The 17,669-nt window shown below is 43.6% G+C and overlaps 1 protein-coding gene across 1 annotated transcript in view; it reads right to left on the reverse strand.

Annotated features, from left to right (window-relative positions):
- LOC126267932 (discoidin domain-containing receptor 2-like) overlaps positions 1-17,669 on the reverse strand; it is a 737,095-nt gene that overhangs the window by 41,059 nt on the left and 678,367 nt on the right. Inside the window, exon 14 of the mRNA XM_049973242.1 lies at positions 1,058-1,170. Coding sequence (XP_049829199.1) covers positions 1,058-1,170 — 113 coding nt within the window. The remainder of the gene's footprint in view (positions 1-1,057; positions 1,171-17,669) is intronic.

A 17,669-nucleotide genomic window follows, 5' to 3' on the forward strand; every position in this document is an offset into this window, starting at 1 on the left:
CCTAAGTTAGAAATCACCCAGCGTTTCTCTACTAATTTATCCATGAGTTGTATTCTTGTGTACTGGGGATGACATTGTTTGGAACACCATGTTGTGTACATTCTTTTGTTGCGACAGAATGTAGACGACAGCATGTTGAGACGTACCGAAGAGCTGGCAAAATCTGCCCCCACCGAGGGCAGAAGCACAGTTAGGACGCAGAAACTGGCGGAACAAAACCAAGGAAGAAAAACGCTTTAGTAAGAAACAGTCTACAAGAAGAAACCTTTCTCTCGAGACGCCCCTGTAAACTCACGCCGCTGTCGCAAAGTAATTTTACAGTGTCATTTCGCCCTGTAGCATCGTAAACAAAAGTCCACTACCGAACAGACGTCTATCGTTAATATGGTTGATGTGGCAACAGTGTACTTAGTTTACACAGCCACCGCATACACAGATCGTTCGTGCTGAACCACGGAGCTCTCGCTGCTACTTGGTTACTTTACTGTAGGAGCTCAGAAACCATAAAGTGGCTGCTGAAGCAGATACGCTACTGGGGCAGCGACTCTCGGTGTTTGTCGCTTAATACCGACACATGACCCATACGAGACTGTTTGAGCTGAACTGCTTCAATGTTCTTTCACAGATTGACGAGTGAGATGAAATGCAGCTGTCTCATGTATCACAACATATCATGTACCTTTAATTTCTCGTCAGGAAATGCCTTAAATGAAAAATGTGCAGCTTCTCATGATTTTAGTCTCAATGACTGCTTACAAGATCAAAGTAAAAGAGATGATTAAGAGCAATGAAGTGGCTTCCCATCTGGATATCTTAAAGACGAGCTGCAGCAGATATCCTTGACAAATAAGCTGCGACAACCCTGTCAGATGTTTCGCTAGGGCACAAGTCACACTAGCCCTCTACCTCAAGTACGCTCAGTGCTGCAACACACTGACAGATATAGAAAGGACGCAGTGAATTACCGGTCGCTAAGAGGCCCTACTGTTATTTAAGGACAGCAGTCAGTCAAGTAAATGATCGGCAGTGGTGAGCAGAAATAATGCGCTTTGCTTACCTCTTGGAGTCGCCGCAGCCCCTCCACAGCGACTTGACCAGCACCATCTGTTTCTTGTGCGACGACGTGACGCTGTCGTACTCGGGGGCTCCCTCAGCCTCGCACAGGAGCACCTGAGGACACACCAGACAGTCAAGATACACGTGTACATACACTACTCAGCAAAGTTTGCAAGACTATGTAACGCCGGAAATGCATATCCTCCTATTTCCATCTATTGTCCTATAAATTTTTTCCTTATTTTGTTACCTGAAGATATGACTTTTCTGTGCCTTTATATATCGTAATTGTTTTACGACCTTTGAGAGTGTTAACGATGCGCATGGAGCTCGGGCAGAGGGGAGTCTGGCTGGAGTAGGGCGGTGGAGCAGGTGTGTTGTGTGACGCTCCTGCGAGATGCCGCGCTTTCGGCGTTTGGCAGCATGTAATTCCGCTCGACTTGTTATGATAGTTTCTGGCACGGTGTCGCGGACGGGAAACATTAGCTGGCACACATAAATAGCCCATTTGGCCTGGGGACCGTGTCCAGTAGAATGTAGTTGTTGTCGCGGTCTTCAGTCCTGAGACAGGTTTGATGCAGCTCTCCATGCTGCTCTATCCTGTGCAAGCTTCTTCATCTCCCAGTACCTACTGCAACCTACATCCTTCTGAATCTGCTTAGTGTATTCATCTCTTGGTCTCCCTCTACGATTTTTACCCTCCACACTGCCCTCCAATACCAAATTGCTGATCCCTTGATGCCTCAGAACATGTCCTACCAATCGATCCTTTCTTCTGGTCGAGTTGTGCCACAAACTTCTCTTCTCCCCAATCCTATTCAATACTTCCTCATTGGTTATGTGATCTACCCATCTAATCTTCAGCATTCTTCTGTAGCACCACATTTCAAAAGCTTCTATCCTCTTCTTGTCCAAACTATTTATCGTCCATGTTTCACTTCCATACATGGCTACACTCCATACAAATACTTTCAGAAATGACTTCCTGACACTTAAATCTATACTCGATGTTAACAAATTTATCTTCTTCAGAAAAGCATTCCTTGTCATTGCCAGTCTACATTTTATATCCTCTCTACTTTGGCCATCATCAGTTATTTTGCTCATCAAATGGCAAAACTCCTCTACTACTTTAAGTGTCTCATTTCCTAATCTAATTCCCTGAACATCATCCGACTTAAGTCGACTACATTCCATTATCCTCGTTTTGCTTTTGTTGATGTTCATCTTGTAACCTCCTCTCAAGACACTGTCCATTCCATTTAACTGCTCTTCCAAGTCCTTTGCTGTCTCTGACAGAATTACAATGTCATCGGCGAACCTCAAAGTTTTTATTTCTTCTCTGTGGATTTTAAAACCTACTCCGAATTTTTCTTTTGTTTCCTTTACTGCTTGCTCAATATACAGATTGAATAACATCGGGGAGAGGCTACAACCCTGTCTCACTTCCTTCCCAACCACTGCCTCCCTTTCATGCCCCTCGACTCTTATAACTGCCATCTGGTTTCTGTACAAATTGTAAATAGCCTTTCGCTGCCTGTATTTTACCCCTGCCTCCTTTAGAATTTGAAAGAGAGTATTCCAGTCAACATTGTCAAAAGCTTTCTCTAAGTCTACAAATGCTAGAAACGTAGGTTTGCCTTTCCTTAATCTTTCTTCTAAGATACGTCGTAGGGTCAGTATTGCCTCACGTGTTCCATTATTTCTACGGAATCCAAACTGATCTACCCCAAGGTCGACTTCTACTAGTTTTTCCATTCGTCTGTAAAGAATTCGTGTTAGTATTTTGCAGCTGTGGCTTATTAAACTGATAGTTCGGTAATTTTCACATCTGTCAGCACCTGCTTTCTTTGGGATTGGAATTATTATATTCTTCTTGAGATCTGAGGGTATTTCGCCTGTTTCATACATCTTGCTCACCAGATGGTTGAGTTTTGTCAGGACTGGCTCTCCCAAGGCCGTCAGTAGTTCCAATGGAACGTTGTCTACTCCTGGGGCCTTGTTACGACTCAGGTCTTTCAATACTCTGTCAAATTCTTCACGAAGTATCGTATCTCCCATTTCATTTTCATCTACATCATCTTCCATTTCCATAATATTGTCCTCAAGTACATCGCCCTTGTATAGACCCTCTATATACTCCTTCCATCTATCTGCTTTCCCTTCTTTTCTTAGAACTGAGTTTCAATCTGAGCTCTTGATGTTCATACAAGTAGTTCTCTTTTCTCCAAAGGTCTCTTTAATTTTCCTGTAGGCTGTATATATCTTACCCATAGTGAGATAAGCCTCTACATCCTTACATTTGTCCTCTAGCCATCCCTGCTCAGCCACTTTCCATTTCCTCTCGATCTCATTTTTGAGACGTTTGTATTCCTTTTTGTCTGCTTCATTTACTGCATTTTTATATTTTCTCCTTTCATTAATTAAATTCAATATTTCTTCTGTTACCCAAGGATTTCTACTAGCGATCGTCTTTTTACCTACTTGATCCTCTGCTGCCTTCACTACTTCATCTCTCAAAGATACCCATTCTTCTTCTACTGTATTTCTTTGCCCCATTCCTGTCAATTGTTCCCTTATGCTCTCCCTGAAACTCTGTACAACCTCTGGCTCTTTCAGTTTATCCAGGTCCCATCTTCTTAAATTTCCACCTTTTTTGCAGTTTCTTCAGGTCATAACCAATAGATTGTGGTCAGAGTCCACATCTGCCCCTGGAAATGTCTTACAATTTAAAACCTGGTTCCTAAATCTCTGTCTTACTATTACATAATCTATCTGATACCATTTAGTATCTCCATGGTTCTTCCATGTATACAACCTTCTTTCATGATTCTTAAACCAAGTGTTAGCTATGTTTAAGTTGTGCTCTGCGCAAAATTCTACCAGACGGCTTCCTCTTTCATTTCTTAGCCCCAATCCATATTCACCTACTACGTTTCCTTCTCTACCTTTTCCTACACTCGAATTTCTGTCACCCATGACTATTAAATTTTCGTTTCCCTTCACTATCTGATTAATTTCTTTTATTTCATCATACCTTTCTTCAATTTCTTCGTCATGTGCAGAGCTAGTTGGCATATAAACTTGAACTACTGTAGTAGGTGTGGGCTTTGTATCTATCTTGGCCACAATAATGCGCTCACTATGCTGTTTGTAGTAGCTTACCCGTGTTCCTATTTTCCTACTCATTATTAAACATACTCCTGCATTACCCCTATTTGATTTTGTATTTATAACCCTGTATTCGCCTGACCAAAAGTCTTGTTCATCCTGCCACCGAACTTCACTAATTCCCACTATATCTAACTTTAATATGTTTAATAAACCACAGCTGCAAAATACTAACACGAATTCTTTACAGACGAATATAAAAACTAGTAGTAGCCCACCTCAGGGAAGATCACTTCGGATTCCGTAGAAATAATGGAACACGTGAGGCAATAATGATCTTACGACTTATCTTAGAAGAAAGATTAAGGAAAGGCAAACCTACGTTTCTAGCATTTGTGGACTTAGAGAAAGCTTTTGAGAATGTTGAGTGGAATACTCTCTTTCAAATTCTAAAGGTGGCAGGGGTAAAATACAGGCAGCGAAAGGCTATTCATAATTGGTACAGAAACCGTATGGCAGTTATAAGAGTCGAGGGGCGTGAAAGGGAGGCAGTGGTTGGGAAGGGAGTGACACAGGGTTGTGGCCTATCCCTGATGTTATTCAATCTGTATATTGAGCAAGCAGTAAAGGAAACAAAAGAAAAATTCGGAGTAGGTTTTAAAATCCACGGAGAAGAAATAAAAACTTTGAGGTTCGCCGATGACATTGTAATTCTGTCAGCGACAGCAAAGGACTTGGAAGAGCAGTTAAATGGAATGGACAGTGTCTTGAGAGGAGGATATAAGATGAACATCAACAAAAGCAAAACGAGGATAATGGAATGTAGTCGAATTAAGGCGGGTGATTCTCAGGGAATTAGATTAGGAAATGAGACACTTAAAGTAGCAAAGGAGTTTTGCCATTTGGGGAGCAAAATAACTGATGATGGTCGAAGTAGAGAGGATACAAAATGTAGACTGGCAATGACAAGGAAAGCGTTTCTGAAGAAGAGAAATTTGTTAACGTCGAGTATTGATTTAAGTGTCAGGAAGTCGTTTCTGAAAGTATTTGTATGGAGTGTAGCCATGTATGGATGTGGAGCATGGACGATAAATAGTTTGGACAAGAAGAGAATAGAAGCTTTCGAAATGTGGTGCTACAGAAGAATGCTGAAGATTAGATGAGTAGATCACATAACTAATGAGGAAGTATTTAATAGGATTGGGGAGAAGAGTCGTTTGTGGCACAACTTGACCAGAAGAAGGGATCGGTTGGTAGGACATGTTCTGAGGCATCAAGGGATCAGCAATTTAGTATTGGAGGGCAGCGTGGAGGGTAAAAATCGTAGAGGGAGACCAAGAGATGAATACACTAAGCAGATTCAGGAGGATGTAGGTTGCAGTAGGTACTGGGAGACGAAGAAGCTTGCACAGGATAGATAGCATGGAGAGCTGCATCAAACCAGTCTCAGGACTGAAGACAACAACAACAACAACAACAACAACAAATTAACTTTTAATTTTCCTGTTTTATTAATTCTTTTGCGAAATTAAGTCAGAGTGTAGCGTCATTTATTACTTCAGACAAACATTCAGTTTTTACATGTGTCAAGCATCACTTGCCACGCTTTTTGTGCTAATTATATTTGCAATAACCTTTCTTTTTCAGTTATGATACTAGTTGTCCATAGGTCTTCGGACCGTAATTTTCCACAAATGTCTAATTAACGCCAGTTAATTGTTAAAGTAACGACCGCACATGTACTTTCGTTATTAATTTTACCCCTTTTCAAAATTAATTTCCACCAGTTTCATTTGCATTTTGGTTTCATTTAGCTGTAACCCTTTCCTCCCTCTTTACCGACAGATTAACTTCGGTGACGATTGCTTTTCCCAAATTTCCATTAGGAAGACGCGGTTTAATTTTTACTACCATTAAGGTCCATAAGTGAGGGGGAGGTTACAACTATCGTAAAATGTAGTCTACGATGCTAGAGGTCTCACTGACCTAGGCAATTCATGCACTATCCAGTTAGAGCCCACGTATTGGACGGTGTTTATTTGCTGGCATACTTTGTGGCCGTTTCCCCAGTCTTGTAAACATAGCGCTGGCGCAGCATCACACCGCGAGCAGTCCAGTATCAAGGACAGCTTCGTTTACTTCAGCACTGGAGTAACACGCCACGCAGGGGCGCACAACACTTTGATAGAGTCAGGATAGTGGCTTTACTTTGAGCAGATCATACACAGTTAGATGTTGCAGATAGGTTCCATATCACTCAAAGTGGTGTGCGTAATTTGTGTAGAAAGTACAGGCAGACGTCGCAGTGGTCTGCCTCGTATGAAAACACCAATGCAGGATGGTTTCCTCCAACTGTCGGCTCACTGGCGCCCAATATCAACTGCCAGAAATGTTAGAAATAACTTCTCGCTGGCGACAGGGATTCTTATCTCAGACAAAACAGTGCATCAGAGTGGTCATCACTGCAGAAGACCCAACGAGAAGTTCTGCACTGAACCAACGAAAACGACGCAATCGGAGGACCTGGACTCTTACACATCAACATACGGCCATTGGAGAACAGAGTAATGTCATGTTTGCTGATGAGGCCAAGATTGGTTTGCGATCGGACACTGGCCGGGTTATGGTTTGGAGAAACGCTAGACGACACCGTCTATCCGTTTGCAGGTAAAAATGTAGTGTTCTGGGTTGCAGTATCTGACTGGTCAGCGATACCTCAAGAGGTCCTACAAACGATTGTGAGGCCCTAGAGACGTGAAGTCGATGATAACATCATTCAAGTCCATGACAATGGAAGACCGACCACACCGTCCTCTAGCAATGTTTCACTGTCTTTAGAGATGCCACATCAAACGAATGCAAAGGCCAGGACAGTCCCCACGCCGGCCGGTGTGGCCGTGCGGTTCTAGGCGCTTCAGTCTGGAACAGCGTGGCCGCTACGGTCGCAGTTTCGAATCCTGCCTCGGGTATGGATGTGTGTGATGTCCTTAGGTTAGTTAGGTTTAAGTAGTTCTAAGTTCTAGGGGACTGATTACCACAGAGGTTGAGTCCCATGGTGCTCAGAGCCATTTGAGCCACTTTTGAACAGTCTCCAAACATTATTGCAGCTGTTCGTGAATGGGATCTTAGCAGCCATTGAGGAGTGGGACGTCAAAACGCAAGATAAACTTGATGGCCTGATCCACAGCATGCCTTTCAGAGTGGAAGAACTCGTCCAAGTGCTGATAGGTCATACTGACTATTAAAGGCTGATAATCATCATCATTAGCTAAAGACATTCACTTTGTTTGTCAACATGTACACTAAGGAGAGTTTTGTAATGTTTTCTGCAACTAACGAAAATCATGTTTGATTTCAGAAGGACTTATGGTTATATGTATTGTACAGGCCTCAGTGGGTGTCCTACAAGAAGTCATTGTAGTGGAACCTATGATTTCCTACCTTCTGTTGAGCTTTGTGTATAGGAGAGAGTCACATTGTTCAAATGTGTGTGACAGCTTATGGGACTTAACTGCTAAGGTCGTCAGTTCCTAAGCTTACACACTACTTAACCTAAATTATCCTAAGGACAAACACATACACCCCCATGCCCGAAGGAGGACTCGAACCTCCCCCTGGATCAGTCGCACAGTCAGAGTTACATTGAAAGAAAACTGTCGTGAAGGAAACACCAGTTTGGAATCAGATACCACGCTCAAGTTAGTATGCAAGGGATAGCCGTGTTTTAAAGACTGAGGTCAAAGGTTTACAAACTCGGACTGAACAAGGGAAGCATACGAGATCGCCTACAACCTCGTAATAATTAATCTATAGGTCATTGGCTCTAAGCTGAGATCTGATGAGCCTCGGACTTGATTTTCATTTATTGGGAAACGGCTATTCCAGGCAAATAGAGCACACGAAACTTCAGTGTTGCACAATACAGGATAATATCATCTGCGCAACATGTATTGCGTCGCAGTCAAGCACTGTGTGTGTTGTCTATCACGAGACGCGACTGAGAAATGCGTTTCTGGTCTCCGGCTGGGTGTCGAAAGCACGCCCTTATAAAGTAGCGCTGCCCCTTCTATGGTCTCTGATTGGCCCGCTTTCGAGGACAGAGACTCCGTAAATTACTGGCACGAAGTATGGCCGTCAGTCTGAGTGTTAACGTCCACGGGCAAAGACGTACATATTGCGAGATTGTGTTTTATTTCATTTCAATTGTGTGTCGTTATTTTCATAGTGTGTGTGATAAAGCGTGGAACATATCGCAAAATGGCAATTATTAAATTATATTACAGCATCACTAAAAAGTATGTAATTAATCACTGCCAGCAGGTCAGTAGACAATTAAACCACAGCGATCGTCAGTGCAATCAAGGTGATTGTTATCAATGGACCTACGACAGTACGTCATCATCTACGTGAAGGGCACACACAAGATGAGTGGGCAGGAGATTCACGGCGTGTGCCTGAAGAACATGCTTCCAGGTACAGTGCCTACATCAAATATCTGGTTGTTACAACCAGTCCGCATCATCTCGCTTTTGGCAATAATGTCGATTGTTGTGAAGAGCAAGTACATCAGTAATTGTTTTAGACTATTTCGAGACAAAGCGAAAAAGTTAAATCAGCATGTCTGGACAAAAAATAGAACCTCGTTCCTTTCCGATGTGAGTCCAGTGCCTCAATCGTTTCACCTCGCTACTTACTTGACAGTTTCAGAACTTAGGCCTACAATATGTTACAGTCACTCGAAGAAAATTGGAATTCATTGGTGTATACAAAGTGTTACAAAAAGGTATTTGCCAAACTTTCAGGAAACATTCCTCACACACAAATAAAGAAAAGATGTTATGTGGACATGTGTTCAGAAACGCTTAATTTCCATGTTAGAGCTTATTTTAGTTTCGTCAGTATGTACTGTACTTCCTCGATTGACCGCCAGTTGGCCCAATTGAAGGAAGGTAATGTTGACTTCGGTGCTTGTGTTGACATGCGACTCATTGCTCTACAGTACTAGCATCAAGCACATCAGTACGAAGCGTCAACAGGTTAGTGTTCATCATGAATGTGGTTTTGCAGTCAGTGCAATGTTTACAAATGCGGAGTTGGCAGATGGCGATTTGATGTATGGATTAGCACGGGGCGTGGTACGGTACGTTTGTATCGAGACAGATTTCCAGAACGAAGGTGTTCCGACAGGAAGACGTTCGAAGCAATTCATCGGCGTCTTAGGGAGCCTATGACTCGCGAATGGGGAAGACCTAGAACGACGAGGACATCTGCAATGGACGAGGCAATTCTTCGTGCAGTTGACGATAACCCTAATGTCAGCTTCACAGAAGTTGCTGCTGTACAAGGTAATGTTGACCACGTCACTGTGTGGAGAGTGCTACGGGAGAACCAGTTGTTTCCGTACATGTACAGCGTGTGCAGGCACTATCAGCAGCTGATTGGTCTCCACGGGTACACTTCTGCTAATGGTTCATCCAACAATGTGTCAATCCTCATTTCAGTGCAAATGTTCTCTTTAAGGATGAGGCTTCATTCCAACGTGATCAAATTGTAAATTTTCACAATCAACATGTGTGGCTGACGAGAATGTGCACGCAATTGTGCAATCACGTCATCAACACAGATTTTCTGTGACCGTTTGGGCAGGCATTATTGGTGATGTCTCGATTGGGCCCCATGTTCTCCCACCTACGTTCAATGGAGCACGGTACCATGATTTCATACGGGATACTCTACCTGTGCTGCTAGAACACGCGCCTTTACAAGTGCGACACAACATGTCGTTCATGCACGGTGGAGCTCCTGCACATTTCAGACGAAGTGTTCAGTACGCTTCTCAACAACAGATTCGGTGACCGATGGATTGGTAGAGGCGGACCAATTCCATGGTCTCCACGCTCTCCTGACCTCAACTCTCTTGTCTTTCATTTATGGGGGAATTTGAAAGCTCTTGTCTACTTAACCCCGGTACCAAATGTAGAGACTCTTCGTGCTCGTATTGTGGACGGCTGTGATACAATACGCCATTCTCCAGGGCTGCATCATCGCATCAGGGATCCATGCGACGGAGGGTGGATGCATGTATCGTCGCTAACTGAAAATATTTTGAACATTTCCTGTAACAAAGTGTTTGAAGTCACGCTGGTACCTTCTGTTGCTGTGTGTTTCCATTCCATGATTAATGTGATTTGAAGAGAAGTAATAAAATGAGCTCTAGCATGGAAAGTAAACGTTCCCAGACACATGTCCACATAACATATTTTCTTTCTTTGTGTGTGAGGAATGTTTCCTGAAAGTTTGGCCGTACGTTTTTGTAACACCCTGTATACTGTCTGATCAAAAATACTCCGACATGGCTGGGTAATGCGGAGTTCACCACTAGACGTCACGAGACCCGGACCCCCACCGTAAGAGCAGTCGGGGACTGCTGGGTTGCAGTTAGAGAAGCACTGGGTCTTACAGGTGACCGCAGTAGCTTACAAAGGAAGGGACAATACTTCTTAACGTCTTGTCAACATCGAGTTAATTAGAGATGGAGCTCAGTGTTCTAGTAATTAGTGGTCACCGAAGTAACAATCTCACCAGAGGAATTATTAAACGTTCTATAGCTGCCCAAGGCGACTGTTGGTGTTGTGACTGTGAAGTGCAAATGCGGAGGATGACCACAGCTGGAATAGCACCAGGGAGACCTCTGGTACGGACGGATGGGGACCGTCGAGCGTTACAGAGGGCGGTTGAGGAATATCGGATGAAATCAGCAGAAGGAATCACTCGTGAGTTCCATCGTGCTACCTGCGCTGCACCTGGCGGACTGACCGTGCCTAGGGAGTTAAAGGTAATTGGGTGCAGTGGCCGAGCACCACCTCATGAGCCACACGTTCTTGCGCTCTGTGATACGCGGCACTTGAGGCAGTGTAAAGGCTAACGCTACTGAACGAGGATGACAGGAAACAAGAGGTCTGAAGTCAAGAACCGCGATGTGTCCTGTGGTGGCAGTCTGATTAATGGGTCCAGGGTTGCCAAATGCCTCCAGAACCTTAACTGTCGTTGTGTGTAGTGCCAGCAGTGAAGTACGAAGGAGGTAGTGTTACCGTATGGGGGTGGTTTTCGTGGTCAAGATGTGGTCTCCCTATTGTTCTCAATAAAACGCTTAATGTGGAAGTGTACGAAAATACCTTTCAGATTTGTGTGCTTCTGCTGTAGAGGAACTCTTCGAAGGTGATGACTGTATGAGCGTAAGAATGAACTCTGTCACCTCATAAAGCAGCATCTTCGAGCCAATGGTTTTGGGACAACGACAGTCCTGAAATGGACTGGCCTGCGTACACTTCCGACCAGAAGGCAGAGGAACATCTTTCGGATGAGTTAGAACGTCCACTTCCCTCCAGACCCCAGCGTCCAACAACAGTATCTTGTCCAGTTTCGGCTCTTGAGGAAGAACAGGCTGCCATTCCTCCATAGATTCACACACCTCACTGAAAGTCTCTCCAGCAGAGTCCACACCAACAGACAGGCGAAGGATTTACTCGTCCTAAACCGGGACCCACTAACAGCTGTCCGTACGCTTTTGATCAAATAGTGTACAATAATTTCCTTACACAATAAACATGGACGATAACTAGCTTGGACAAGAAGAGAATAGAAGCTTTCGAAATGTGGTGCTACAGAAGAATGCTGACGATTAGATGGGTAGATCACGTAACTAATGAAGAGGTATTGAATAGGAATGGGGAGAAGTTTGTGCCACAACTTGACCAGAAGAAGGGATCGGTTGGTAGGACATGTTCTGAGGCATCAAGGGATCACCAATTTAGTATTGGAGGGCAGCGTGGAGGGTAAAAATCGTAGAGGGAGACCAAGAGATGAATACACTAAGCAGATTCAGAAGGATGTAGGTTGCAGTAGGTACTGGGAGATGAAGAAGCTTGCACAGGATAGAGTAGCATGGAGAGCTGCATCAAACCAGTCTCAGGACTGAAGACAACAACAACAACAGTTCACCGATGCTTACATTTTAGTTGCGATCACTATTAAAATCTGTCTGAAAAAAACAATTACTGCATTCAGTTACATTTATTTTGTTTTCCACTAGACATTTCAAAAGAATATTTAGTCCACCACTGGCTACAGTTCCCGGCTTCGCTCAGGGAGTTAGTAATGGAATTTTTCCATTCATGCAGCACAAGCCTGGTGTTTCTCTACTGAATTTTTTGGCGTTGTAAAATTGATAAGTTTATCCATTTTTCTATTTATTAAGTGTTTCAGTTTGTTACATTCTTTCCTCTGGATGTAATTTGTTAGGTTGTACTGTTTACTTGTCCACGTTCACGCTTCTCGTAGGGTGATATTTTCATGGCTTGCTTGAGTTCGTAGTCCTGGGAAATTTTGGAAATTTTTTAAGTTCTATGGGACCAATCTGCTGAGGTCATCGATTCAGAGGCTTACACACTACTTAACCTAACTTAAACTAAGTTACGCTAAGGATAACACCCACACCGATGCGCAAGGGAGGACTCGAACGTCCGGTGGGGCGAGCTCCGCGTACCGTGGCAAGGCGCCCTAGACCGCACGGCTACCCCGCGCAGCATTCTAGTCTTTTATTGTAAGATTGTTTCGCAATTCTTGAGTATTCAGTCGATTCATATCGTTGTTCTTTGGTTTATCTGCTTCTCTCGGTGCTCATTCTCGTTCTTTTGGAACTTAAACGTGCTTTATGCTGTTCATCTGTTCCGTTTTTTGCTGTTCTTTTTGTTTTCACCGTTTTGCTTGAGACCTGGCAAGATTTCCTCCTCTTTTAGGGCTATAAATGGTCTAAATTACAAATTAAATACACTAAGTACACTTTACACACTTTACATACTCTACTTTCGATTTATATTTAGTCACTGTATCACTTTGATTACTCACGTTTCACCGTTTGGTTTTATTCACTCACTGCACTACTTTTTCGGTTTCTCCCTTCGTCAATGATAAACTTACGTTCTAATCCACGATAGATCTTGCTCTATGTATCCCTACCAATGGATAGCCCCACCAGTGGCGAATTCCAGAACATATCAAAAAGGCTTCGAACGGTCCACAATGTTCCAGAACATTCCACAACATTCGAGAGACGTCTCCAATGTTTCACAATGATCTGGGATGTTCCCAAACATTCTGGAATCTTCCCGAATGTTCCACGCTATTCTAGAACATTCCAGAAAATTCCGGATCATTTTGGAACACAACGGAATGTTCTGGAATGTTGTGGAATGCTCTCTAATACTCCCGGATGCTCTGGATTGTTCACGAATACTCTCGAACGTTCTGGGATGTTCTAGAAATTTCTAGAGGGTGAAACTTCCCAGCCCTTGTATCTTCATAAACCCACTCTTCAGGCGAAAAGGGGAATCTTCGTCATGGATGGCGGATAGAGGGCCACCACACCATATAACGCTCTTGAGCGTACCGAGATTCTTTCTAAGTTTTAGCTGCACTCACACTACACACTTACTTTTATAATATTTATTGCTTTTAAGGTGGACTTCTTACAACTGAAAAGGCATACACTCTGTGTGTAGACGATATTTTATGGCATCTGTCCTAGGTCCGGCAGCAGAGGACAAAAATCGTTTGCTGCTACAGAAGTCCACCAAACATATATACAAAGCATATGTGGCATTTTAATTGTAGTAAGTACATCTGATAATGGCGGCATAAATATCCGAACGAAATGCGTATTGGAAGTCTTAATAACTGTGACAGGTTGCAGACACTTATATTTTCAAATCTCACGGATGTGTCGATGGAAATATGCTATATAGTGACTACAAACTGCTTAACAACGCCTGGTTTCCCTACACCACACTGTCGTTGTTAAAGGTTGCAGAAATATAATGCTTTTGTCACTACCTATACATGTCATTTAACTGTAAACGCGACGGAACAGCCAGACTCAGAGCGATGTGTGTCAAGGAAAAGACGAAAAAGAGCAAGGCGTTGAAGAGAAGGATAAGCAGGCGGAAGAGGACAAAAATATATGTGTAAGGTGAGTGATGAAAAGAAGGAAAAATCAAACATGATGAAGAGGAGAAGGAGGGGATGGAGCAGGAGGAGGAGGAGAGACGAAGAGCAAGCCAAGTAACGACCTTCACTGCACCTGGAGGAAAACACAGTTCTTCTAGAGATTCAGACGTTTCCAGTGGCGGGCGTAACGATATTTATTATTCGAGAATGTGATACGTAACTACAAAACTATTACTTCATTTCTGTTATAACAAAGCGTTGGCAGTTTTGACGGAAATATGAAGGGTACTTAATGTCGGTCCATTTTACTTCGGTGTTTCTTGGTACGTCTCTGGGGATTACATTCCCTCATCATCAGATCGATTTATTTATTGTCATTGGTGTAAATATGGGAAAGCTGGACCAGTGGGCGAAACAGACCAGTAGCATATCTCACAGATGCGATGCTGGAGAGCAGCTGCCGCCACTTGCAGCGAAGCTCTTTTGTGTACAAACATGGTGCAGAAATGTTGCTGTCGTTTCCGTGTTAGTTCTCGATAAAAATCACATTCTCTGTTCTGGTAAGCTGAAAAATTTTGTAGTGTAGTTACACAGTTTTAGTATTAAGGCTTAGTTTGGGCAATATTGATGTAGTTTTTTTATTGCGATACTGAAACGTGTGTAGGCACGAAACTAACCTAAAATGGCAACCGAGTTCGCTGTCTATAGACACAAGTCGGGGTGGTCCATCTCCCCAGACAGCCGGAGACAGATGGATCAGCTTTATTTGGAAGAAATTGACCACTTGTTTTAATGTGAGACATATGGGGCACAATGAAATTTGGTTTCAAAGCATATGCAATAATTGCACAGGAGATGGCTGCAGTCTCAGACCATACTTATTTGTCGCAAGATACGACTGTGCAAACAAACAGAAGAGCACAGTTCTGTACACTGGCCAACCAACCCCTTCAAAGTTCATCAAAACATCTACTGGTACCGAGCACACCAAAAGAACAATTTGCACAAGTCAAACTTCTTCTCTGGCACAACTTCGGCCTCCACTCCTACTAAACCTACAACTTTCAATATTACCACTTCAAATATGACTGTTCGTAAGTCAGCACAGACAAAACTTTTGAAAGCAATATCACCTGTTCTTCCTACTTATAAAACCACGAATTTTAAGAGGAAGTTAGCAACTGTATCCAAATGACTAAACTCTGCTGAAAATATTGAAAGTGTAAAGAGATAGACTGATAAAAAAAAGGAAGAAAACAGAACAAGGGACGGAAAGATCACCAGACGGAAATATTAGTGAAGAGAAAGTGAGACAGGTGGAGCTCGATAAGAAAAATACTGAAAGTAGCTAATCATGTGCAGACACTGTAGAGGATTACGAAAATAATTTCATCAATGAGATGAGAATGAGTATGTTAGCTGTGATGAAAACTGTTACGAAATTAATAAAAATTGCAATTATTGTCTGTTAACGATGGTCAACATTTCGTAATAAGTGTAATTACTGTGGTGAGAGACTGGTCAGTGCTTGAATCAAACCAACAAGCCAATAGAAAAGCCAATGTTCATTCAAGATTTACGAAAAATTGATGAAACTGTTTTGAGGTGAAATATTTACTAGTGTAATTCTGCATTCATTACAAAGTATTCCGAACAAAGTACGAAATTTTATTTGACTCTTCCGTAGCGGTCGCTGTAGTGCCTAGAACCACTCGGCCATATTTTAGGCGGGAATGTTTCAGTAACACTTTATACTGAAGTTCATAGGACACTCTGGCAACGGCCTTGCAGCAGTGGATACACCGGTTGCCGTGAGATCACCGAAGGTAAGCGCTGTCGGGCGTGGCCGGCACTTTGGATGGGTGACCATCCAGGCCGCCATGCGCTGTTTCCATTTTTCGGGGCGCACTCAGCCTCGTGATTGAGGAGCTACTCGGCCGAATAGTAGCGGCTCCGGTCAAAGAAAACCATCGTAACGGCCGGGAGAGCGGTGTGCTGACCACACGCCCCTCCTATCCGCATACTCCTTGAGTATGACACGGCGGTCGGATGGTCGCGATGGGCCACTTGTGGCCTGAAGACAGAGTTCATAGGACACTCTACACGAACGTGCTAGCACAAGTAAAAAAATAATAGAAAAACACATGAATTTTGTGCTGAAGGAAGAAAGTGCTCGAAGTCCACTGGTACTATCCCATATCATAAATGTGCTTCTGCTGTGGTAGAGGCAGAGTACAGTACTAGGATTCAAAGTTCATCACGACAGAGAAACAATTCTCCAACGCGCATTGCGGAAAAGTCCAACAGAGAAGAGCTCGAAGCAGATTTTTTTCCGATTTTTGAGTTGACAGTCATGACAATCACGGTTATGCCTAAGGAAAACAGTTTGCGTGATAACTCTCGTAGGCTTTCTATGAGAAGCATGAATGTTTAACGAGATACTGATTCGCAAATAAAATAGCCGTACGCATGTGCTACCACCTCGTTTTCTTTATTATACTGCAGCGCGTCGCTGTTACGACGCGAAGAAGTCAGCTGGAAGTACTGTAATAGTATCTGTTTGTATTCAGAGTACCTGTTCAAACCGAAATAGCTGGAGAATACCATTCAAACAAGGAAGTGTTTGATGCGCGTTGCAGCGGGTTGAATATTTCTCTGATCGTAGACGATAGCGTTTCGCGTAAAATTTCCATACCGAACGCGGCGCTGTTTCAGAACTTTATAGTGATAACATTATTTCCGGTGTGAGAAACGCATTTTCGCACGCGCGCCCCTCGGCGGCCGAGCAGCGTAGACCGGACAGCCGTCTCGCCGTTTGCGCGTACCTCTAAATGGAAAGAGATGTGAGCGCGGACGGCGACGTGTGGCGGCAGTAAAGTTTTACCGCCGCTGTTAACCAGGCGGGCCGCGGCGCAGGTGCTGCGACATGTATTATGGAGCGCAATTCCTGGCCGCACCGAGTCCGCCGCGGCCGCAACTTTACAGCTTTTAATATCGAGGGACGAGCCGCCGGCAGCCGAGAGCCACGCCACGCCACGCCATGCCACCAAACAACGGCGTTCGCTCGCCTTCCACCTCTCTATTTGGGTAATGAAGGCCATGGCGGGCCTGCTAGCGTGTACACACACACACACACACACACACACACACACACACACACACAGAAGGCAGAGAGGAAGAAGGAAACGCTGCGGGGCCTGTTTCGGTCGCGCGTCCTACAAGGGGAAGGCCTCAGACACGGCCAACCGATTCGTCTCAAATTTGGCAGGTCGCTTGTGTACAACCTAAAACGAAGGAATCTAAGATATTTTGGGTCAACACCCCCGCGTTTTTGAGAAAATCATCTCCAAAACTTATGTCGAGCAGTCGACCCAAAATTGGCGGGATCGATAGATAATTGTAAATAGAGCATTTTTTATCAACAGGTATGGGGTCCGAAAACGCTTACTTTTCCAGAAATCGAGGTAAGAAACTTTTACAGCTGCCAGCTCCTGTAC

The sequence above is a fragment of the Schistocerca gregaria genome, chromosome 4, assembly GCF_023897955.1.
Source record: "Schistocerca gregaria isolate iqSchGreg1 chromosome 4, iqSchGreg1.2, whole genome shotgun sequence".
NCBI classification, from domain to species: Eukaryota; Metazoa; Arthropoda; class Insecta; order Orthoptera; family Acrididae; genus Schistocerca; species Schistocerca gregaria.